Source organism: Vicugna pacos, chromosome 1 (genome assembly GCF_048564905.1).
Source record: "Vicugna pacos chromosome 1, VicPac4, whole genome shotgun sequence".
Classification (NCBI taxonomy): domain Eukaryota; kingdom Metazoa; phylum Chordata; class Mammalia; order Artiodactyla; family Camelidae; genus Vicugna; species Vicugna pacos.
This window is the reverse complement of record NC_132987.1, coordinates 9,823,811-9,851,024: the sequence shown is the minus strand read 5'-3', so window position 1 is coordinate 9,851,024 and position 27,214 is coordinate 9,823,811. Positions and strand designations below refer to the sequence as shown.

At 37.2% G+C, this 27,214-nt stretch overlaps 1 protein-coding gene across 1 annotated transcript in view; it reads right to left on the bottom strand.

Moving 5' to 3' along the window:
- The window catches only part of UBE2E2 (ubiquitin conjugating enzyme E2 E2), a 325,579-nt gene that overhangs the window by 283,454 nt on the left and 14,911 nt on the right, over window positions 1-27,214 (bottom strand). The window contains exon 3 of the mRNA XM_072948958.1: window positions 25,732-25,782. Coding sequence (XP_072805059.1) covers window positions 25,732-25,782 — 51 coding nt within the window. The remainder of the gene's footprint in view (window positions 1-25,731; window positions 25,783-27,214) is intronic.

Here is a 27,214-nt window from a genome sequence, read left to right as displayed (position 1 = left end):
ATACTAAACCACAGAACTAACTAGCTTTCTGAGATCTAGTTTGATACGAGGTTAGAAATGAGGTTATGCCACCAATAGCACACCCATAGCAGCCTCTGATACAAAATGAGAAAATTTTCACTGAGTACAGACCTAGTCTCGGAATCCTCAAGGCAGTCACTTTTCATAAACTGGAGCGTGCATCTAAAGCCTTTACATATGACACAATAATGTAACGGAGAATCAAGAATCAGCACAGAAGACATGTTCAGAATCCAGGAAATGAAGCCGATCTGAGTTTGAATCCTGGCTCATCTATTTACTAGCTGCATGACTTTCCAACTGTGACTATATTGCAGTTCCTCATTTGCAAGGCTATAACAACAAGTCTTTACTCTCAATAGAGTTCCTGAGAATTAAATAAGTTAATATACATAAAGCTCCCCAAACAGTGCCTGTTGGCTGACCTAGAATTCTACAGGGGTAGACAGGGTCTGACATATGTAACTTACCAGTTATTATGCAATTTTTCAAGAATAAATACTTCTAAAACTTTTGGTTACTATAGAGTCCTCTTTAACTATCAGATTTAATTTAAAGGACCTGACTTTTACTTAATGCACACATTTACTATCAAGGTCACTAGAACCCCTAATCTTGGCTAATTTAACTACATTTATCCTGAATCAATCTCGCTTCCCACTTGTTCTCTGAGGCCAAAGTTTGAAGAAGTTGGAAAATATACTAAGCGGACTTAAAAAAAATTGATTGATTAGAGAGCTATTTCTCTATGCACATCTCACTGAATGTTCAGTATTTTTCAAAGCCATTTGTTCTCAAATGCTTCCATCTGGCTTCAGCTCTGTTGATCTAGTTAATCTTTAATTCATGTAAAGTTACAGCAAAGTCACATCTTATTCCAGAATTCGATTCTAAAGTCATTGTAAAAGGTAAAAATTGCACACAGCCGAAACTACCTTTGCATACCTCCTTCATACCAGCCTATAAAGTACTATCCCTCAGTAAGGCCAGAAGAGCCCATTTTCCTCTAGCCCTGGTCTGACCACTGTCCATTCAGCTGAACACTAGACGAAGTAGCTGACTTGCTCAGGAAGACTGAAGTCACAGTCAGCAAAGGGCAGTGTTCGCACTAGGACACAATCAAGGTCTGAAAGAACATCTTCCATCTCTCACTGAGGGACACATGTTCACTGATCAGAAGACAGGAATGGCTGAATAACTGTTCCCTGTACTCTGTCAACTATATTTCTCCCAAGCATGCTCCCTCCTTTCTGAAAAAGAGATCAAGTCTACACAGTTGAATTTATAAAAGTTAAATAAGACACACTGCATGTGAGACAATGTTTGCACTAAAAATCCTAAAATAGTTCTGATGCCATACAACTTTAATGTTTATTTATTATAACTTATTTATACGCTGTGCCTCATTCCTTTTTGAGGTTTCCGTATACAAATTCGTCAGAAGGTGTTTTTGTGCTGAATGTTCTAAATTTTTGATATTCCATTTAGCTAGAGTATGGAACAATTTCAAATTTCATATGATCTACTGGACTCCTTCTTCAATCAGGGATTACAGGACAAAATTAAGCTGAAGTCTTAGGGAAATTCCAGAGAAATTCCTTTCCTATCTATAAAAGTGAGAGGAATACCAGTGAGGATGTGGGGTAACTCAGATCATGCTACCTAATTAGTAGTCCCCCATTCAAAAACAGAAAAACCTTACCTGTCATTAAGGCAGTCACTTGACTGAATCATCTGCAGAACCGTGTGCTTGGGTACATCAGACCGATCAATAACTGCCTTTCTGATGGAAGAAAAATGTATTCACAAAAAAATGGGCAACATGATCTATCTACACTTTCACAACAGAGAGAAATAAGGGCAAAATTTATTAGAATTGGGAACTGGAGACAAAATACACTTGCTTGGCATATGCAATGAACTCCTCTAGTGCTTTATTTTCATCCAAAATTTTAACATGGCAATACTATTCTCTTAAGATACAACCACTAAGACTCTTACAGTTCAGAGTTTTGGGAGTTGCTACTGGGCACGATGGAAAACCACAAACGAATTTGCTAGTCTCTTCTCTCAAATTAGTGTTTTCCTTCAGTAAAAAGCGGGAGGGGAGGAAGGAGGCATAAACGTTAGTAGAATTATTTTATAAGCTAATTTCTAGGGGAAAGGTGCAGCGGGAGTGCCTTTGCAAATAAGCATCTGTATTCAGCCCACTGTGAAAATGCCTTTCCAATAATCTCTCTGTAGAAGAATTCGGCTTTAGGCCCAAATATCTCTGTTTAAAGAATGATATACCCATAGACATAAGTAATATGTAAACTGGTTATTTTCTGATTTAAATATCAGATAATAAAGAATAAGATATTACAGCACCAGAACAGTAATACAAAACTAGTCTAGTTTTATAATATTTCAGCAATTAATAAATTCTCTTACTTTTTGTATTCTTTGGGAATTGGCTTTTTGAAAAAAGAAAGAAAGAAGAAATCTAGAAAGTCTCCACTGTGGTTATCTATTCACTTAATAAATAGTGACTGAACACCTACTGAGTGCCAGACAGGGAGCTCTGCTATGCACACTTGTGTCATTCTTGGGGAAGACACATATACGCGGTTATGGTTTAAAAAGAAAAAAAGACCTAATGAAATGTTTCATTTTTAATTGATTATAACCAGGTAGTCTGTGCTCAAAACACATTTTACTGCCATTTTCAACAACTTATGGGTAAACACCTGACACTTCCTACTCCTCCTTTTGAAACCTGTCCTTTTATTTATCCACTCATCTACCCTTTACCCATAACTGCCCAGCCACAGGTATAAGAATTGGGGGAAGAGTGAGAGATGTATGTGTGCAAATATGCAAAGGCAGTTTCTGGACTTACAGAGGCAGTTTTTCCTCAGTTTAGAAAGGTCAAGAGGGAACAAAACCAATGATTTGGTAGATCTAATAAAAGGCTTAAGGTGCTCAGGTAACAGATATGAAAGTGCCCCTTAAGATTGTAAAACGCTATTCTAATGTAACATATTATTACTAAACAAAACTGCTTGATTACTCTGATGACTTCAATTATCCATGCCATGCCATTATTACGAATATCAAGAGTCCCCTACTAACCTGAACTGGTATTTTTAAGAACCAAATAAGGCCTATCATATCCTTTTTTGATAATTTAATTGTAGTTCTGATAACTTCAGTTGTTAACTACAGATATCTAACGCCAATCCAGTAAAGTCTTAAGAAACTATACCTTCGAGGGTTTCCAGTCATGAGCATCAGTATTCAGCCCATTAAGTCATAAAGCTAGGGTCTGAATTTCGGCTATGACTTTCAACAATATAAACTCTCTGAGATTCCATCTCCACAACTGCACAATGAAGGTGAAATAGATGTTAAGAAGATTAAATAAATGAGAATATGACAATATTTAGCATAATGTCTATCACATATGAGAACTCTATATTCCTTTTTTATCCTTTATTTTTATCTGCTTTATAACAATGTATAAACTATTTATCATTATCAGTTATATACCCTCTTTTACGAGACAATAAATCCCCTGCAGTTTTTTTTTTATTTATGATCCTCTATTTATATGTAAATGTAACTGGTATCTTTCACCATCTCATCTTTTTTTGTGTATCCCCACACTGCCTAAGATACTGGCTAAGCACAATTACTACACCAAAATAAATAGGCCCAAAGGGTATTTTCATTTATAAATATATTTATTAAAAAGAAAACAAGGAGTATCTGAAATCAGGACTCTCCCAGAAAACGTGGAATGAACAAAGCCCTAAATTATCTGCACGCTATTGCAAACTTTTATTCTATTATTAAATTAACTATCGGAATATATTATTTTCCCTTAGGTCTAATTCAGCAAAGCCAGAAACAAACAAAATGTATCTTAGAGTAGAATTTTCATTACCTTCCTGAAATATCCACTTTTATAAGAGCTCAGTCTTTCAGAACCAAAGTATACAAACACTTCTCCAATACAATCATTTCTCCAAGCAGTTTCCATTATTTTCTTATAACAGTGCAATGGAAATGGTAATTAAAATTAGACATTTTAGTTTCTATTATCTGAAAAACGTAAGCATGTGCTTACCAATTCATGAACCACCCAACGAAGGCATTGTTAACAACTGGCTGACCTCACACATCGCTGTTATTCACTAATCTTCTCCATGTTTTCCTCTTTGAAGCATTGTTCTAGTACTCAGCTATAATAAACAAACCCTGTATAGTTAATTATGCTGTTGCATCAACAATAAAAAGTTGGCCCTCTTCCACTTTGACTGTAAAATTCTTCATTAGGAGGCTAATGAATACTAACACTGAAAAGGAGACTGCACAGAGTCATGTGACTTTTTAAAAGGAAGAATACGTATTAGAAAGTAAAATTCCCACAAAGCTAGACAGGAATCTAACTTCATATACAAATACTGTATGCAAATATGAATACATCAACATTCGGTGAGAATGTATTAGTCTTTCTTGGTTAAAACTTCTGCACTAGGCATATTCACTTTAAAAGTTTCTTCTAAGTATGTTTCTAAAACTTTAAAAAAAAAGAAACTTAAATGTGTTTACATTTTTTCCCATTTAACAATTTACTCTTTTCCATATAAAACTCAGGGTACGTTTTTCTATAAAATCACCCTTAAAAATGTAGTAATAATGAGATTAAAAGCTGTACAGATTTGGGGAAAAAAATCTCCATGGTTGGAGGATGGAAAATCATCAAGGCTGTGTCACTGATATGTAGTGGCAGCTAAAACATCAAGTGAAAATGAATAAATATACAGGCTAAGAGTATCATCATTTTCATAAAAAGGTAAAATATTCTCTAATTTGGCATTAGGTGAAACAAAATCTGCTACATCCTATTATATTTTGAAGAGGACTATTTGGTAAGAAATTTATTATTAAAGCCCTAAGGCCAAGAAAAAGAAATACTAGTCATAGACAACTGACTTAAAACATTTTAATACCATAAAGTTATTCAGAAGTTTAATTAGCCTAACCAATGCTTGTAAAAAAGCTGTAAACTTGCTAAAATGACTATGCCTGAACTAATGGTAAAATAATTTCTTTCAGCCAAAAAAGATATTATTTTTAACATTAAATAGTTTTCTTAAATAAAGCCATTAACTTCAAAATAAGCATATGTTGCTCTTTAGAGGAATTTCAGAATATCAAAGACAAATTAAAAATCAGGTAGAAGCTGGGGAATGGGAGAAAGAATCTAGGGTAAAGGGACCAATATTTGAGGTCTGATAGGAAAACTGAGGCTCGGAGATTGAATAAAACATTTACAGAAATGAAACTGTAGTATCCGCCACTATAAAACTGTTGGGAGCATAAAAGATGAATCATGAGAACTAATGCATAATAAGTGCTCATCAAATGATAATATTATTATTATGAAAATTGTTTGTTCATGTTATTGGATCTAGTACAGCAGATGAAGGATAATTTTGTTCAAAAATCCAAATCAGGATAGTGTCCATCGAAAGTTTTCTTCACGGTCCCCTTTGTTTAAACTTCAATAGTTGCTTGATCTTTTTTGTAGATCTATTCAGTGATAACTATTTTCAAATAAAGCAGTTAGGGCAAGTTACAAGAAAATCAGCGGTTTTGATTGCTTTTCTTAACCAATTTATTAACCTAATGCCACTTTAATGGTAACAGTTCCATTTTCTTTCAGCAGAAAAGACTTGTGATTTAGCAGAATGTACTACTTCACTTTACAGTATGGTAATTAATCTTGATATCCACCTGCAAAGCGCTCCACACTGTCAACAGAATAAAATTATCCTCATCTAAATCATAAAGCTCTAGCAAAACTGTGAAGGCTGTCGTTCTTGTGACACTTGTATTCATAAGAAGCAAAGAAGACTGTAGAAACTGTTTAAAACACATTTCCATAAAACCCCCAAATTGTCTTTCTGTTCCAAAATACATTCCAGCTTTGTGGACTCCTGACTGGGCTGGAAAATACAAGGTAAAAGGTAAAAAGGATGTTGTTACTCTAACCTCACCTGAAGAACAAAGCTCTATGTACAGACTATTACTATGCAACAGACCTTCATCTGTATGAGAATGATATCCAATATACTAAAAACTGTTAAAATCTATCAGACTTGGGGAGAGGTGTGAATGAAAGGGAAAATGAGGGAGGCTTCCAGGGCACTAGTAATGCCCTGTTGCTAACAACATGCATCTTATTGAACACTTAAATTATCAGCGCCTCTAGGACCCTAACGTTTAAAGGGGGAGAAGAGACAATACACATGATCATAAGTAGATCACAGAAGTAAATGTCAGATGTTTAGTCCCATAGAAAGAAATTCATAGAGTAAAAGAAATGGGGTGTGTGGAGGCAGGGTGGGCAGAGTAGGCTGCTCACTGAGGTGACACCTGAGGAAAGAATGAAGGTCAGTGGGCACGTCCTGGCAGAGGAAAGAGCCAGCAGAGACCCCGCGGAAGAAGCACATCTGGCATGTCTGGAGAACAGGAAAGAGGCCGATGTAGCAGCAGCAGAGGAATCAAAAGAAGACATGGTGAGGTCAGAGAGACAGAGAGGAACCTGGTCACTTACCATTTCATGGTCACTGGAATGGGAATCCAAGGAGTAAAACAATCTGACTTTCATTTTTAAAGGATCCGTCTTTCATACTAAGAACAGACTATAGAGGAGAAAGACAGAAGTGAGGAGACCTGCTGGGAAGCTGTGGCAATTAACTCAAGCAAGAAATGAAGACGGCTTGGACCAGAACAATAACTGTGAGGACGGGAAAAGTGGTCAGACTCCAGGTGTATTCTGAAAGTCAGGCTAAAAGAATGTCCTAACAGGATGGATGTGGAGTGAGAGAGAAAGAAAAATAATCAAAGATGACTTCAAAGTTTTTTTTGCTAACTGGAAAAATGGGTTGCTATTAACTGAGATGAAAAGACTGTGGATGAAGACGGCATGACGGGAACAGGAGTTCAGGTTTGGACTTAATACTTTTGAGGGGTCTATTAAATAGGCATGACAGGGGAACAGGAGTTCAGGTTTGGAGTTAATATTTTTGAGGGGTCTATTAAATATTCAAATGGAGTGTTGCATAGGCAGCTAGATACAGAAGTTAAATTTTAAGTGATAGGGTTTATTTTATAGAGAGCTAAACAAAAATAAATTTTAAACAATAAAATTTAATCTTAATTGTTAACATCAGTTTGACTAGCTAATCAATATACAATAAATTTTCACTATTATTAATCTTCATTTAGTACATCTATATATGCTCCATCATCACTCAAGTGAACACAGGTAAGCAGAGAAAATACTTAGGCTATCCAGTAAACTCAAATAATCACAGCTCAACAATACAGAGGGCTTAATGTGTCCCTATAGTAGATGTACAGCGCTTACAGGTGAATACGTCCAGAGACCCTGTCAGATTTTATCTGTATCTTTCACTGCAGATGTAGTAAGCCCTGCAGACTCAAAATAGTACCATAAATGGTGCTAGTGTGCACACCAAAGAAACAAAACTATTTAATGACAGGTTTTCTCCTTAAACAAAATAACTGGATCCTGACTGTCTATGAAGGAAAACATGGTACCATGGGCACTAAGTACTGACAGTTAACGTCAGCACGTTGCTGTGCGGCTACAAACACTGCCATACATCAAGCATTGCCCAAGTTAGTGGTTTACCTAACAAGATTTTTTTTTTTATTTGAAAGGTTAGTGTATTGGCACAACTTTAAAATAAAACAAAAATTAATTAGGCCCTATAAGAATTACTAAGCTGAAGAATCAAAACTTAAGTGAAATGGGGGGAGGCAAGACTGTCAATGAAATAAATGAAAAACAAGAATTACCAGTTAATAAAATATAAATGTTGTTTAGTCAATTATCCTAATTTTAAACAGTAAGCAGTCAGGAATGAAAAGAAATTACTGAGATGCAATTACTCTCTCAGATAATATTTTCAAAATTCAACTGGTTGCGCCACAATTAAAAAAAAAAAACTATAACCAAAAACAAGGCTGGCATCATTGAGCAAAAACCCTATCTACCTCAAGAAATGGAAACTGGGAAGAAGTGGGAACAATACTGTACAAGGGGAATAAAGGTTGAAATCATGCTAATCAGAAGTTGACTATAATAATCTGCTTTCCAACTCCTTCTCAAAAGGTTCATTCTGCAATTCTATACATTAAGAGTATATAACTATCTTTTTACTCAAAGCCCAATTATCATCATCAACCAAAGGATAAAACGCATATACATACCTTTTAGAACCTCTTACGCGTTACCATCCAACAATTTAGCAGTGCCAGGCTTACAGATATCCAATGTTTGCTAAATCTGAATGTATTCTGATCTCATCTCGCTCCCTCTCTTTTCACCTTCCTCCTCTCATGGGATCTCTCTCTCTCTTTTTTTAATTCAGGAATAGCCCGAGGCTGCCCATCTGGACCCCTGGATATTGCGGCCCCTCTGCAGCCTCCTTCACGCAGCAGTCTGAGTGGTCTTCTCACAACGCAAAGTTAGATCACTGCTCTCCCTTGGCCACTGCAGGGGAAAAGCTAAGGCTCCTACGATGGCCTGGGGGGCCCACACAACGTGCCCTTTGCCTTACCCGGCCTTGTCTGCTACCTGCCTCCCTCCGACAGGTCTCCAGGCCAGCACTCAGTCATAGGAACTCTTAAACCTCCCCATCCCATTTAATTTATTTGACTAGTATGTTTTATTATAAAACTGAATGCTGTCCTTATGCTAAGTGGAAGATGCTAGGTACAAAAGGCCACATCATATATGATTCCGTTTATAGACGTGTCCAGAACAGACAAATCCATAGAGAGTCAATCAGTGGCTGCCAGGGACTGGCAGCAAGAGAAAATGGGAAACGAATGCTATTAGGTGCCGGGTTTCTTTCTGGGGTGATGAAAATGTTCTGAAAGTAGCAGTGGTGAGGTCGTACAACTTCGTGAATACACCAAAACCACTGGATTACACATTTTAATTTAAAATACATCTCATTTTAAAGAAAGACAGTAGCCTGAGATCCTTTATAGGACATTAGGTAAAATCCCTACAGCCCTCAATAACTCAGCAGCTTCATGATCAATCACTATATTACAAAACAAGGTCCCAAACGAACAAGAAAGTGTTAACTTAAACTCAGTGTACTGTTTCAGAGGGCAGGGAAACGCAAAACTCATTTTAGAAGCACATTTTATCCTAAATGATAAAATACAAAAACTTGAAAACTTGAAAGGATACATTTCAGTTGTTCAACAAATTCACTCAGGCAGAACACTTCATCTTCCAAAAACACACAATCAGACAATTTTTCCACCTTACTCTTCTTTCTCCAACTACTTCATCAATCCTGAGTATTGGCTTTTAAAAGTGGCCCTTTCCCTGATGTTTTTGGGGGGAAAATCCCACCTGCCCTTCAAGGTTCAGCATGGGAACCCCCCCCCCAACTATTCCAGCCTTCACTGTTTTATTTATTTTAAATGCTGCCATACACATGGTCTGCCTCTAACATTATACAACTCTTTATATTCACATGATGGTTTATTGTTTGTTCTAAGAGCCTTCATACACATTTTTATATTTTATCTTTTTATCAAGAGTAAATTCAGTAAAAATAAGGGACTTGTTCAATTTCTCAATGGCAAATCTTGGACCAAAATTTAGAGGTGCTGACTCCAATGAGAAAGAGGTTTTTGGTGAATAAATGAACAAGGCTGCTGGATGAATTATCTTACTACATCAATATGCCACACTTCCTCTGTATACCACCTAATATTTTTCTCTAATTATTTCAAGTGAGTTAGCCTTATTTCAACAGCTAAGGTAATAAGCTCCTAAAGAAGCCACATCTTACACTATTCAAGGTCCCTGAAGCACTGCGCACTTGGAGATGAACTGATTAAAATGTCAAGCTACCCATGGACACTGAAAATAGTCATTGCTGTCGCGCTGCATCGTCAGAAAAGAAAAACTGGAAAACACTAAAGAAAATGTTTATCTTAAAAAAAAAATTCCCCCTCCCATCCCAGGAAATTGTATGACAGCTTAAAACCAAATCAGGTCATGGAGGAATGTTTAATAAACGTATTAAGAACCTGTTTAGAACTGTATTGTATAGAATGTTTTTAGCTTAAGTAGTAGCTTATACCTTTCAAAAACTATTATTCTACAGAACTAGTGACGGTAGTAGATCTTGCTGTAAGACATAAGAACTAAGACGATTCACATACCTGTGAGAATGATGCAAAGTACCCCACACTGAGTGTAATTAACATAAAAAACTAGAAATTATATTTTAAGGGGAAAAAGACATTTCAGCTGACGGTAAACACAACCTCAATTAACGAGTTTTGTAAACATTAAAAACTATTAAGTTAATTTAGTGATAACATGTTCGACGTAACCTCCTAATGATATTTCCCATCATCTTCTTTTCACTGACTAGCCCAGCTGATGAGACTTCCACATACCAGCGAAAATGAAAAATCTTTACCAAGAGATACTAACAACCAAGCAATCTAGGGTCACACGTAAGATACTTACTTATGTGTATGCTTAGCTTTTTAGAGAAAAATAAAGCATTCAGAAGTTCTCCGCCTTAACAACTGCAAAAATATTTGAGTACCTATTATATGCAATAGACCGTATTGAGAAGATAGTGAATTATATATGTCATATGCCTTCGTCATCCTCAAAACAGATGAAGGTAAATGCACGTAACCCTTCTAAATAATAATAACTTCATCAACAACTAACCAGTATTAGCCCTTACGTGCCGGGCACTACCTTTACATGTATTAACTCGTGTCATCCTCACACAAACAAGTGGGATTTTACAGGCAGGGGAACTGAGATAGAGAAATTATATAACTAGACAAAGAGGTTAAATATATAAAACCTAGGCAGTCTCTCCAGAAGAAACCACCATGCAAGACTGCCTCTCTAACTCAAAGACACACGTGCTGGGGGTGCACTGAGAGCAGAGAAAATGACAGAACAAAGGTGACCTTTGAGCTAGGCCTGGAAATCCCGATGGAAGGAGTGGAGAAAAGGTTGTGCTGATGCACCCTCAGAGGGAAGGCTCCACAACCCTCTGCCTGGCCTCTGCACACACAGGATGCAGGCAGGAACGGTGACAGGGACAGGCAGTCCCACGTGTACAGGAAATGTTTGAGAGTACACCTATGCCAACCCTGGCTTCAACAGTAGCCTCTGCTGTTCTCCAAGCATAACATCCCTGACAGCTCTTTCCCAGTGGCAAAAATGAAGCGTGTACACTGACCACACGTAATTGCATGTCCCAAGGGAACAGGAGCCAGGCGCATGCAAAAGCCAGACACGCTGCCGGCAATGCCTCCTTCTCCGGTGAGAGGCACACTAGCCTCAAGAAAGACAGTCAGATATGACTCAGGCACAGCCGGCTGTGTCCAGTCCACAGTCAGAGTCGGGCTGCGAGTTCTCACAGTGCCCCCAGCTACTGGACAACATTCAGATGGGCAGCATCGGGCTTCCCAAGGGTAGAGCCTTCCCTCTTGAGCCCAAATACGGAAATTGGTTGAATAAGTAATATGCATAATCTTGGAAAATTATAAGGGAAACTGTAAACCTCTTGAAACTTCAGTGCAACTTGACAGTCTCTATTCTTATTACTTTCCTGGTGGTGAGAGTAACTACAATCTTATTCCACTTTTTTGTCCACTTAAAAACTTCATGGCCAATTGCAGATGCACTCACCAAGAACGGAGTACTCTCCCCTGCTCTCTCTCGGCCCCACAGCGACCTCTGTCCTGCCTCCTCCTACTCCCTGGGCGGCTAGCTCCTTCTGCCTCCCCTCCTGGCCCCTCCTCCTTTACCATCTCCAAATGCCACAGTTTCAGAGAGTTTAGTCTTGGTCCTCTTCTTTTTCCATTCCCTTTCCATACATAAATTCATCAGTTCTGGTGGATTTAAGTACCTTTATGATGACAACTTCAGATGGTATTTCCAGCTCTTCACTGCCCAACTCATGTTCAACTGCCTGTTTCACATTTCCATTTGAATGGCCCACAGACATTTCACAATGAATACCTCCAAAACAGAACTCATGACCCACTTCCCTCCACAAATCTTCCCCTTCAAAGAACAGGCACCGCCATTTTCCCAACAGAATCAAAACTGACCTGATTTTTCTCATTCGTCTAAAATTCCCTTCAACTCCGCCACCTATCCATCAGCAAGTCCTGCCAATTCTCCTATCAAACATACACTTCAGTTTACCTGCTTTCTATCTCCACTGCTGCCACCAAGTTCAGAACCTCCCTCACCTGGGTGACTGTGTTAGCCTCCAATCTTGTCTGCCCCTCCAATCTAGCTGCCAGATCGCTCTTCACGAAAGCCAGACTCTGCTCAATCTGGCCCCAGGCTCACTGTGCAATCTTACCTTGTGCCCCAGCATACCCGGGCAAACTCCACACTCACCGTCACTCCAGCCACACCAGACCTCTCCCACCAGCTCCAACGCCAAAGCACGCGTCTGCCTTAGTCTCAGCACAAGTCGTGACATTAAGGGTCCTCCACACCTCACGTAGTGAACATCTTTTCTAATTTACTTCTCTGTCTAGACGTCGTCTCCTTAAGAAAAGCCTTCCAAACCCAAAGTAAAAGTAGATTCCCACTCTCAAAGTCACCCCTTGTTTGTTTCTTCATAGTACCTGTCTGTTTATTGCCCCTTCCCTGTGAGGTCATTTTGGATTTTTTTCCCCCAAAAAGTCCCAGTGTATCTTCACAGACACATAGGCTGGTGAGACACTTTTGTCTTGTCTGTAATTGCACCACCAGTACCCAGCACAAGGCTGATCACATAATAGGCCCTTAGAAAATGTGTTTAATGTGAAATGAATATCAACCTCAAAATGCATCCTACCCAGCTTATTTTTATTATTCACTTAACCTATTAATAGTTATTTTCTCGATACAACAGCATCTCACATATTCTTACTCAAGAATATAGTTTTATTTTGCTGTTTCTCACGGCCCAATACCATTTTGAACCTATTCAAAGGCTTCCCTATTAATCTCTAACCAGCCGCTTTGTCAAACATGAAAGTTATTCTTATCCCTGAGACAAATTCCTACCACTTAACAATGTGGCAAAACGCATTTCTGCTCTCTCTTGCCCTAATTCTAATAAGCACTTAGAAACTGAGACCCTCATTTATCCGAAGCCCACAGGGACCAGGATGTCAGCAGACCCCCTCCTTCCCAAGCCTTCAGCAGACTATGGGTGTCAATGCCCACAGTCCCTGACCACCCTAACTTGTAACACTAATGCTGTAAGCACATAAATGTCAATTTAAGCCTGCCGGATCTCTTACCTAGAAAGGTGTGCTTACTCAAATACAGTCTACACTTTGTAGATTAGTCAAAACTTCCCAGTTGGATCCCCAGCTGATGGGCTGGACCACGGAGAAGCTGATGGACACTGGGTGCATTTTACAAGTGTATGTCCACCTGAACGTACATGTGTCAAACTAATGTCCATCTCTGACCACCTGCCACAGAGAAAGCCAAAATTTACTATCTCCAAAGTCCAGTCAGGAGGCCCCAACTGGCTAATTACAAAGCTATACTCAACTCGGTCCTGTCCCAGTCCAAACCCCTGACTTCCTAAAATGACAGCAAGAAAAGGGATAACAGATTATTTCAAGTATGGAGAATGATGACATCAGAAACCACGTACAACAACACGTAAATCTACTTGTCTGTCAGTAACCAACCCACTGGCCCACTTCTCTGGTGAGCTCAAAAACTGGAAGAACGGCTCGGCAGCTTTAAAAGCTGGACACATCTGGCCCATACATAACCTGAAGAAGGAGAATCAGTTTTGGATAACTACCATATGATCACTTTGATAAACACTTACTAAATGTTTGATAACACCCTTATTTACATATTTGGTGAGGTTACCATGAATTTAGTACTTAAAACACTTTGTTCGCTCTATTATTCAGAACACTATAATTCATATTCCATGGTTTTTAAATACTCTATTTTCACCTTATACCACATAGTAAATTATTAATTTCCCATTAATACAGTTAATTAACAACAGAGTAAGTCTGTTACACAAATACTGAAGACTACTTGTAACACTGTGGGGTTCATTTTACCTTTTGGGCAAAGCTAACTTATAATGAGGTTCTTTTGGTACCACAATAACTAAAGCCACTTAGAGTAAGTCCAGTCCACTTGGGTGGTGCCAGAAGTGCCTTATCCTCACTCAAATTTAAAGCAAAATGCACAAGGTTTTGTTTCAATGTATTAAGACAAAACATCTCTTCTATGAACTTTTAAAATTTTTAAAAACTTAAAAAATTTCTAAAGGATTTGATACCAATACAACAGGATTGTAAATTTAACTCCTTTGCCCCCTCTTAAAATGTGTCTGTTCCTTTCCCCCACCTCAGATTCCAGCTGTTTGCAAAATCGGACCGCAGCACTGCTTAACACCATTTCTGAGTCAAGCCATGGCAGGGCACTTACTGAAGTGATGCACAAGGGCCTGCAAAGCAGACAAGTCTTCCCTCTTATCCTGGGGGATCTGACAGCTAACTCAGAGCTGAGAGGGACCTTTCCGCTCCAATCCCGCCCACCTGAGCTGAGGAGGCCTGCCTCCCAAGCCCCCATGGCCCTACCTTCTCAGGTTCTAAACCTCTGTCTCCGGGCCCGAGGCTCGGGCCAGCACTAGCGCCCCTCCTGCAGACTGCTCTGCTCACTCCCCGACCATGTGGAATCCAAAGACTCCATGGGCTGGGCTCCATCTCCTGCTGACTTGAGGCTAACACCGAAACGTCAACTGCTGAAGCAAGAAGCAGGGTTGCCACTCTTCAGAAACCTTTCCTACTTCCGGCAAGGGCTTCCCTCCAGCACGTGCAGCTGAATCTGCCACTTTTTTTCCAGTTCATCACTTGTACGCAGGTCTCAGATCATTCTGCTCTATCTAACACAGCAGGCCACAGAATTCTGCCCTGGCCTACAGACGTGACAGTCATCTTTTCATAAGACTGGACAAAAGTTTTAAAATAAGTATCTCTTAATAAGATCGTAAATAAAACAGGTGGTCCACATGCATGTGAAGAGAGCAGTGGTAGTTTCTTTAGCATAGCCTGTCATTTGAAATCTTTAAAACCTTGAATTTTCTTTTAATTCTAAGATTTCTGGCTCATGGAAAAACCATGTCAGAAAAAAACGCAACCCAAATAAAACGTATTTTCTTCGTTAGTATTTATTCATTTTCTAAGGAAGCCAATAAATTCTCCAAGACCAAAGGGAGGAGAGGGAAACCATGGGATTCCAAACAGTTTGTTACATAATTTGATAGACTTGAAGGTATGTATACCGACCAAGTGAACATTCAAAAGATTTGCACTAGATGATTCAGTCAATTCATGTTAGCATCTGATTAACAGTAAAATTTTTATTTCGTGACTATGTCAGATAAGTAGAGTTTATGAAACAACATGCAAAAGTCTGGGACCTATGAAACTGATGCATATTAGTTTATGCCCGTAAACCCCACACCAGGCTCTTATTTCCTCATGTTCTTCATGTATCATTATTTTCTTATAAATTTGAAAGTTGTAAATAAAGAAGGAAATAAAAGTCTCACTTAATAACTCATACATAGAACTGTAACAAGTAAACAGGCTTTTTTACTAAAATAGCCAGGCCAATAAACTACATATATTACATACAATAGTCCCCAAGAAGGAGAAGAAAAGAGGAAAAATGAGTCACCATCCATGGATGAAGAGCAAAAGCTAATAAAAATACACTTGATTTGTCCGGGGCCCACCAGCTGGGAAACACCAGTCCAGGACTATCCTACATGTGACATCCGGAAATCCCTCTGACACAGCAAACGGATTCATCTCTAATTCCTCCACAGACGGGCACATGCTACCTCCTGAAGTCGTCCATTATTTCTCTGGACAGCTCTGAATGAAGATGAAAACTTTTATCAGGAAAAAAAATGGTTTCCTTCTAATTGAACACAGTAGCGCTAGTTCTGCCCCTTGATATCACACAGAATAAGATTAACCTCTCTTCCATTTTATGGCCCTGAAAACAGTTAGGGATGGCTATTATGACCTCTCACTTCCCCAGACAAGATAACCCCAATTTCTTTCATACGTACTTCATGATCATGGATAAGAATTCCCAGTTTTCTTTATTTATACTAACAGTATCTCAATTTTCTAACTGTATAAACCATGCTCATTCTGTCAATGAAGTAAGCGGCACAGTGACCTGTCAGAGCTGAATGCTGGACCTGGCTCTTGTCACTGAACTGCACATCTTTGGAGAACTGGTGTTTTCTCTCTGGACTGGAGAGTGCCAGACCATAAGCTTTCCAGGTTCAATATCCTGTATGTCTATCTAAAAACAATGATTTCAATATCACTCTCATTTTGTTAAAAAGTAAAAAATAAATATGTAACCAATACTTTACAATATTAATATTTTCAAGGGCCTTTTCTCAATTAAGGGCACTGTGTGTGATGCTCTAAAAAAAAATAACAGTATTTAGCAGTCCCTGGGGCGTAGAATGTAACGGTGGTAGGAGGGAGACAAATAAATACATAACTATCAACACTCTTTTAAAAGGTTAAAATGACCTGGTAGTTTACTCTTAACCCAAAACTGAAGTTAAGCGTAAGTTTAAGCTTAAGAAGTTCTTATTTTTCTAGATCTGTGCTATGTGATATAGTAGCTACTAGTCACATAGGGTTACCCAAATTTAAATTAAGTAAAATTAGAAACTCACTTACTCAGCTAGACTGGCCACCTTCAAGTACTAAACAGCCACTAGCAGGGGCCAGGAGCTACTGCACCGGATGACAGACACAACACTTTCACTGTGACGGCAAGTCCCGCTGGGGAAGCGCTGCTCTGGACTGATTCACCTGTACCCATTTTGCAAAAGGAAGACAGCATAGCAAGTCCCAAAACACCTGGGCTCTGAAGTCAGGAATACCACGGCTGAAATCCTAGTTCTGACACTTCCTTGCTGTGTGACCTTGAACAAGTTACTTAACCTCTCTCAGCCTGTCTTCCTACCCATAAAATACAGTCTAACACTAGCATCTACCTCAAAGACTGTCATGAAGATTAAATAAGATAACGCTGTTAAGTTAAGGCACTCAGTACCCTGCCTTGAACACTGGAAGCATTCAATAACTCTTAGCCACTAGCATAATTAACTGTATTTATTCATTCATAGGTACACTGAACATCAACTAAATGCTAAAACTTTAAGTACAGAGATTAAAGAAAGAGCTCTCACCCAAGTGGGTAAAACAGGTAAAGGGTCTGTAATATTAGGAGAACTGACAGCAATGGGAGGTGGGAGCAAGGGGTGCTGGGTTCAAGGTGGACAGAATGGCAGGTGCCAAGGTAGGAACTTCTGGTACGAGGGCTCTGCCTCTCCTTGTGGTGATTTCAGAGTATTACTAGGCTTCATCTTCCATGTAGGAGACAGTGGAAAGAGAGTCTACCTGCTATGTACTGGATGAGAAAGTGAATTTTAGCCTATTACCTGACTGTATGACACATTTTAGAATAATGTGCTGCTTCCACATAAAAATGTAATTAGTTATACCTTTAAAGGCATTCCATCAAGTCCCTAACCTAAAGTATGTGGACAGTCTAAATAAACAGTTCTAAATGAACATTTACAAAAAACATAGTCAAAAAGCAAATTTTGGCAACATTCAATTTAAAAATCCAAATTTATACTGTTCTCAGAATAAAAATTACTAACAATATAAAGTCTTACTTGGTATCTGCAATAATTCCTAGTTGATAAAAGAGATTTAAGCCAAAGAATGTAATAATCACTGTAAAGAAATGCTTTGTGTGTACTAAAGAATAGTTTTCAGGACATCTTTAAGCATAAAATAGCTATAGAAATTAAAATATTACATGTTAGAAAGTAATATAACACTTTCTATCTAAAGTATGTGAGTAATAAATATGAAATAATAACCAGTTATAAAACTGGGAAAACTAAAATAAGTGATAAAATGTTCTGCTGCTGTTATAAAATATAATCTGAATGTGATCATTTAATACATGTTTTTCCAGACACATTCTTGTACTGTTCTTAAGGCAACAAAGATTAGAAAAAATGACATATCAGAGACACAAATTATGGGCACTAAACTCACTTTATCGCTCAACATTTTCTTTCATTATGAAATAAATATTTTTAAAATCTATGGTTAAAGGTAGATATAAAAAAGTAACATCTTGAAGTAAGAAAGTAAGGAATTTCCCTGGCAACTTTATTGACTTACGTCTTCCCCAAGTCCAATTTTAAAGTAAAGGTACGCCAACAGCAAACAATTACACCTAAAGTTCACCCTGTGAAGTAACAACCCCTTACAGCTCTGTGTTGGTTGTGCCCCAGGTGAAAAGTGAGCCTTGACGTAAAGGCAAAAAGAAAATCACACATATACTCATGGCAGTAAGGAAGGAGTGCACACCAAATATCATAAAAGAAGATACGGAAATGAGAACATAAACAAGTTTGAAATTCCTGAAATTCTGAACTGCCAGTGGAACACAAGGTAGGCCCAGGCTTCCTCATTCCTAGCCACTCATACACACACTCCAACTCTGCAGCCATCCAGCCCACAGGTGCTCCTCCAACGCAGGTGCTACTCCAACACAGGTGCTACTTCAAACAATCTTTAGCTGTTCTAACCACTTAGTGCAACTCAAATGTTCCTTTAAGACTTATCTTTATAAAGTCTAAGCAAAATCACTCAATGCTTCAGCAAAGGAGTGAATAAAAATTCCTCGACTATCTGTAGTAAAGAAAGGAGAGATGGATATGAATAATTCAGTATCCAAATAACGTGGGCCTTCAACGTATATTTAATTTCATCATGTTAATGACCCCTCATAAGAGGCTCTCCAGCATTCTGCTACAAATACATGCTTACATCACCTTTCAGTTATTCATACTGTTTACTTACTAGTAATCTGCCTTGCTCCACAAAGACTCTGAAGTGGCTTAAAATTTTTTATGTAATAAAAAAGCACAAAATGAAGAACTGATATAAGGTGAAGAAAAAAGAGTAAAAAAATAACATACAACCAGAGTTGAGGTTTCTACACAAAATGCAGTTAATTACTAAGGTCCAAGAGTAAATAAGGCTATTAGTTTCAGGGCAATCAAAGTACAGAGGGAAGCATTATCAATTTTAAGGTGTGCAGAGGCCACAGATATTGGCAGCTTCTGTCAATAGTACCATCATTTTCCTGGCCTTGGTTCTCTAAGCACCTGTATGTCTTATCTCTCAATCAGTTATAACCAGATCTTCACCTGGATATCTTCTTGTAGCCCACACTTGTCCTACCACAATACATACTGAAGTGTAGGGGAACATGATCTAGAGTCAGGCTGAGTAACAGGGGAAAACAGTTTGGCATTAAAACTGCGGACATATGCAGACACTGACTTAACTGTCAAATGTAAAGAAATCCTTTACCTGGATAAGTGACAGTAATAACATAACACTAACACATATACCCACACAAACACACACACATGAGAGTGTCAGAGAAATCACTATATTCAAACAATTAATTTTCAAAATGTTCCAACTAAATATCATACCATGGGATTCAGAAAAATGAACCAAACATAGTACAAATGATATCTTAGAGTGCCTAGTATGTTGATTTTTTTTCTTAACTGAACCACAAATAGCTAGCCAGAAAATTTTAAACATATTTCTCTATCTAGTCACACATGTGGAAAAACAAAAGATGAAAGATCAGAAAATGTGGGTTTAAATCCAAATCAACCATTTCTAGTTGTGAAGCCCTGCGCAAGTTACTGAACCTCAGAAGTTTTATCGGTGGCTGAAAAGACTAAATGACATCATATATGTAAAATCCATTAAAAATTATAAAATGCTATATAAATATTACTGTAATGACCAAAAAGGAAAACAATCAGTGACAATAATTAAGATTTTTGCATTGGTAGCTCTCTGTAGAGATCACATCTATATAGACACTGTCCCCAATTTCTATCTCAATGCCTTCCTGTTTTATGATATAGCTTTGAAAAATGTTAACCCCCACACGCATTTTCCCTATATGCTGGTTCAGTTACTGTGATCTGGAAAATACATTTTCCTCTATTAAATGGCTCTTGTCAACAGAAAGGTGAGACAGTGGTGAGGTTTACGCCAGTCATGGCCTCTTCTTTTCCAGGAATGCTTTAACTAATGAGTTAAAACAATGAAAAGTACATCAGTTAGAGGACTTACAGTTTCTGATTCAAAACTTACTACAAAGTACAGTAATCAAGACTGGTAGATAGTCTTGATTAGATTAAGATAAGATTATATTAAGAACAGACATGGATCAATGGAATAAAATTAAGAGTTCGGAAATAAACCTTCACATTTATGATCCATTGATTTTTCAAGTAAGGATATGAAGACAATTCTAGGGGGGAAATGGTCTTTTCAGCAACTGGGTATCCAAAAGATGAACAATGAAGTTGGACCTCTACCTCACACCATATACAAAATGGATCACAGACCAAAATACAAAAACTAAAACTAAAAAACTCTTATTAGAAAAATGTAGGTGTAATCTTACTCTTGGGTTAGGCAATTGTTTCTTTAAAATGATACTAAATACACAAAGCAACAAAAAAAAATTGGACTTCATCAAATTTTAAAACCTTAAAGCTTCAAAGGTCACTATTAAAAAAGTGAAAACACTATCCACAAAATGGAAGAAAATATTTGCAAACCATATATCTGATGGAACTTGTATTCAAGATAAATAAAGAACACTTACAATTCAACAACAAAAAGACAAAAACTCAATTTTAAACTACTCAAAGAATTTGAATGCACATTTCTCCAAAGAAGATACAAAAATCTCTAATAAGCATATGAAAAGACGGTCGTCATCATCATTATTCAACAGAATAATGCAAATCAAAACCACAATGACATAATTCTTCACCCCTCCCAGGAAGGCTATCATCAAAAACACAGACAATAACAACTGCCAAGGTTGTGGAGAAACTGGAATTCTCATACACTACTGGTAGGAAGGTAAAATGGTACAGCCGCTTTGGAATAGTCTGGCAGTTCCCCCAAAGGTTAAACATAGTTACTATACGACCCAGCAATACTCCTAGGTATCTATCCAAGAGAAATGAAAACAAATGTCCACAAAAAACTTCGTACACAAACGTTCACAGCAGTTGTATTCACAATAACCAAAGAGTGGAAACAACCCAAATGTCCATGAACTAATGAATGGACAAATAAAATGTAGCATATCCATTCAACGCAGTATTATTGAGGCAAAAAAAAAAAGTAAAACACTGATGAACATTACAATACAGCTGAAACCTGAAAACATTATGCTTTATGAAAGAACCCGACAGTCACAAAAGACCACATATTGTATGATTCCATTCACACAAAATGTCCAGAGGCAAATCTATAGAGACAGAAAGTAGACTCATAGTTGCCCAGGGCTCCATGGTGGTAAAATTGGGAAAGAGGGAAAGAGTGATTGATAAAAGGTATGGTGTATCGTTTTAGTGTGATCAAAATGTAAAACTGATTTGTTTGATCAAAATGTATAATTGACTATTCTGGGTATAAAACTCTGGGAATATACTAAAAGTCACTGAATTTTACATTTTAAATTATATCTCAATAAAGCTGTTACAATTAAAAAATAAAGCAGAGCCTGTGCTCAATGAGATCATTGAAACAGCAATAAAAAGTGAAAACTGCTAGTGTAACTGAAGCACACCCTCTTTTGTAGTATTTTCTCCTATTATCTGCTCAATTACTAAATCAAAAGTCAAAATCAAAATGAATCATTTTACCATAGTCAAACTACTTACAAAAAGTAATAAGGACCTCTGTCATTTCCATGCTCATAAAGCTAACATAAACTTGGGCATTATCAGATCATAATAAAATTTGGATTTAACTTCTCTGCATTACAGAGAAACAGGTTATCCTTTGGATAACAAAAATTTTTACTTTAATTTGAAAGTGTTTCTGGCTAGCTGCCAGTTCTCCACCAGCACCAAGGAAATAGAAATGAACACACTAGCACACTACAGATTTAAGATCTGTTTTTGACAACTGTGAAGAATCCTGAAAGTCACATCATAGTTGTGTACAAGCTAAGCTGCTGTGCAGGGCACTGAGGTTGTGAGCAACTCTAGCCAACAGCCTAACACCTCCAACTCAGCAAGGTCATGAAAACATTTATGGATCTGCAGAGGCCTCTGGATGGCGCCCTGCAAATGTCATGGGTCTATTATGTTACCAATCATAAACACCAAGGCCAAGAAAAATGTATTCTACTTTCTATAGAGAATACTCCAAGTATATAACCAAGTTTCACCCGAATTATGTACACCTTTCTAAGCCTATGGCCCTACAGACCCTATGAGTTTATTAACAGAAACTTTTTCTTAGATATACCATAAAGTTCTGTTTTTAAACATTAACTCTGATGCTATAATATAAAAAATTCAACCCAGCTTTAAAAAAAGCTGTATTATTGCATTTTTACCTCAAGGACAACAAAAAATGTGAAAAGAAAACCAGAAGATGTACAGGCATGTGTTTCCTATAAGAAGAAATAAGTTAACCTATTATCACATTATTTTGTGGATGCTCTTTTAAAATATTTAAGTTCATTCAAAACCTGAAAAGATCTTCAACAATACTACAGGAGAGGACAACCACATGCTATCTGCTTCAATATGAACCCAGAAGTTGCTTGACCGGACATCACATAAGAGATGAATGGAAATTCTGAGGTCCCATCTCTAACCTGACATACACACAGAACCAGGCTGGATTAGCTTCTTAAGGTTCCAGGAAAAAAGAATAAACCACTCCAGGTGGAATGTGATATACACCTACTCTCATGGAGACAGCTAATAGATAAAATTCTCTCCCCTCTGATTGCCTAAATCCACAATCCTCACACACAAGCCTTATCTGTGATAGTGAGTTAATAACTACCCAAGCAACCAAAAGGTAGGATTTTGAGAGGCAGGTGTCCCAGGAAAGGCAATACACAAAGGGAGCACTAGGTGAATGGAATTTTGACTCTTTCTATTAGGCAGATGGCTTTAATTTACCACATTTCTATAAATTAATTCATTATAGTCATTAGGACATACATGAAGGCAGCACAGAGCTTTTAAAATCAACCACAAGAGCACTGTTTGTTTTGTGCCAAAAATAAACCAAACTAAAATTATTCTCTAACTTCTCTTTCTCAAGACAGTAACCACATTCTCATTGAAATACAGACAGGGAGATTTACTATAAACCACAATCAAATGTTTGACACCAAAAAATCCAAAGACCACAGTAACCCACTTGACAAGCACACTGAACATCTGTATCAAGCAGCACAAGCACACAGGGAATGTGGAACTCACCCCACATCCCCACTAGCCACAGCCTAGAGGGCCTTCTGCTTGCAAAAGGGGAGCACCATGTACGTGGAGGTGGATATGACCTTTATCTCTGATCAGTCCAATCAACTATTTGAGGATCAATAAAAGGAGCCAAAGCCACTGTACCAGTAGACCTTGCTTCTAAAGCAAACTAGCTATGCAATCTCCATACTGTTAAAAGAACTTCATTACAAATTCCCATAAGCCAACAAATTAACCAAAGAAGGTATCTTTCTATGTCAATATCTCAATAACACTGTGGGGGAAAAATACAACTAAGTAGCTATCTTTCCTGAAACCGTCTGCAGGGCTTATTATATGTGACAGCTACATTTAAAAATGAAAATTATTATGTATATTTTGCATTATTTATAAAGAGCTTACATAACCAGCAATGACACATTAAGTAAGGCTCAATGAAAAAGTAAATCCCCAAATTTCAGATGACACCATAGTTAAACTTCTCTTTTTTACATTAAATAGATCTCTGGTATGTTTTCATTTATCTAAGTAATTACCATTATATAATTCCTTTCCTCAGACTCTTAAGTTTTCATACATGTTTATAATATATTGGTTTAATCAAAGTTAAATCATTATCTGTGGCTAAATTAGACTAATGCATTAGAAAATAACATATCTGATAGTAAAGTTGCAAATAGCCTAATCATCACATGATATTATATGTGGATTTCATTTATCAAAAATGAGCCTTAAATAAGCTCATTTTTCAAAAGCAGTCAGTTTATTTTGCCAATAATCTGTTGTCAAAATTTGAGCAAGTAAGTGTATAAATTAAGTTCACATATTTTCCAGTTCAGTTATTTGTAAAAAGGAAACAAAAATAATATATGTGATAAAAGCCTATTTTTTAAAAATTCAAACCATTAAAACAAATGCTATCCTAAGAAACAAGGGATTTTAAGTTTAATTCAAACTGAAGTTTTTCCACAAATCAATCCACTTATACGAATTGGCTACCAAAGCCTAAACACCAGTCTGCCATCTGAAATAGCTTTGATGTAACACAGTCTTAAGTGTGACAGAAAACTCTTAACTGTTCGTTTTACCTAACAAAGAATGATTTGTTCTAGCTGAGTGAAACAGTCTTTGAACATTATTACTGCAAGTTTATATACCATTTATGACTCTTATGTAAAGAACCATATTAAATTCACCACAAACATCAAGTCTGATTAGAATCTTCCCTATACAAAATAGTTGTCAACAGCCATCTGCAAAATTTTCACTTTCATTAATAACGAGAGTTGCTATCTTTGCTTACATATAAAAATAAGATCGGTAAAATCATAAATCATACCAAATAATTCATTCAATACTGCATTCAAACTTGCATTCAATATTGGAAATCTGCCCTCTCACCTTTAATGCACAAGCCTACCAATTTAAAACTCCATGTTGGCCTGGTTCCAATACTGACCTCATATCAAAAAAAGAAAGAAATACCTTAAAATAGCCAAACACCGTCTTCCAACTACTGCACCAAGATAGTATAAAGTAGATTATTTCTCTCTACTTCCTCTATGAACCTGCATATCATTAACTATTTCCAGGCACACACTTTAACTTCCTGTAAGTAAGCTCTGACCAGAAAATTCAGGTTTGTGGTCATAAAGGAGAAAGTGCTTAAAATTTAACACCACTGCCTCCAATTACCCATTCTTACTTAGCCACAACCAATGACATAAGAAATAATGTAAACCATGAAGAAACTGTTTAATGCACTTTAAAAGATCAATTGCCAACAAGATAACAACTGAACAATTATCAAATAACAAATATTTTAGCCACTATTATTCCATCATTAAACAAATCATTTATAACCCCAACACTTCTTCCACTAAACCGATCATTGTATTTATCACCCTATAATTTCATCATCTTATTGTTTCTGCATTACTCCTTTTTTGGCAATTCCATGCTACCACCACAAACATTCTTGCTGAATATCCCATTTCTGCGCAGAGACAATCACTACCACTATCTTCCACAGTCATTTAAGTACAAACCACAATGATGTTTTTACTAATTAATCTGACTACAACCACAGTTGCACATCAGACCAACAATTCAATTATATCTTCTGCAAAAGATACAAATAAATAAATCCATAAGTACTTACCTACAGTTGGGAGGTGGGTCCAACGTAATTTCTGCAAGTTCCTTCTGAATTCTTTAAAATAAAGACAAAGAAACTTACATTAAAATGTCTTCACTCTCTTAATATTCCATTAAAATGTTATACTTTTACACTAATATTTCCCATCTGTATGCTTTTTATTTGAAGCACTGTATAAATCATCATATACCATACCAACAAAGTATAAATTTCTGCCACGTATTTGGCAACGCGCCTACAGAGTGACGAGACTGGCCACTGTTGACATGTGTAGCCTGTGGAGGCAACACTATGACTTGGAAGCTAAAACTTCATTCAACCACTGATAACACAAACCATAATTTCTAGTTTAAACTGGAAACATTGGCCACACAATGTACAGATCACTCCAACTTCTGATTTGCACTAGAATATCCCATATGTGATGTAAATATGATCATATTAAGTTGAATCCAAGCATCCTGACTGAGCCAATCAATTGGTGGAGAAAGGATTATCAGGATCTCATTCCACACCTGAAACTGCTATCAAAATACAAATGGTATTCTTCCCAGAAGCCTCCATGCCGGAGAGGGTTGCAGCTTTCGAGTTCAATAAGCCTTACTAAAACTCCTTTTGCTGGAACTATCCTAATAATACATAGATAATTATTTTAATGTAATTGTGTGAGCTTCATGAAAAAAAAAAAAAACGTTTTTTTACAAACATGTTTTTGCCCTCATGTGTTCACTTTATTTTTAACTGCATCTAACCCCTATATACATACACAAAGACTAAGTGCTTTACTGTTTTGTAAGACTAAGCAACCACTTAACTGTCATTCATGTATTATTAACCGTAGGCTTTCTTTTTTTTTTTTAAGGGTACAGGCATCCATATTTTATTTTATTTTTTTATTTTTTAACTTTTTTTTATTGAGTAATAGTCATTTTACAATGTGGTGTCAAATTCTAGTGTACAGCACAATTTTTCAGTTATGTATGAACATATTCATTGTCACATTTTTTTTTGCTATGAGCTACCACAAGATCTTGTATATATTTCCCTGTGCTATACAGTATAATCTTGCTTATCTATTCTACAAGTTTGAAATCTCGGTCTATCCCTTCCCACCCCCCGCCCCCTTGGCAACCACAAGTTTGTATTCTATGTCTATGAGTCTATTTCTGATTTGTATTTATGCTTTGTTTGTTTGTTTGTTTTAGATTCCACATATGAGCGATCTCATATGGTATTTTTCTTTCTCTTTCTGGCTTACTTCACTTAGAATGACATTCTCCAGTGACATCCGTGTTGCTGCAAATGGCATTATGTTGTCAGATTTTATGGCTCAATAGTATTCCATTGTATAAATATACGACTTCTTCTTTATCCAGTCATCTGTTGATGGACATTTAGGCTGTTTCCATGTCTAGGCTATTGTAAATAGTGCTGCTATGAAACATTGGGGTACAGGTATCATTTTGAAGTAGGGTTCCTTCTGGAT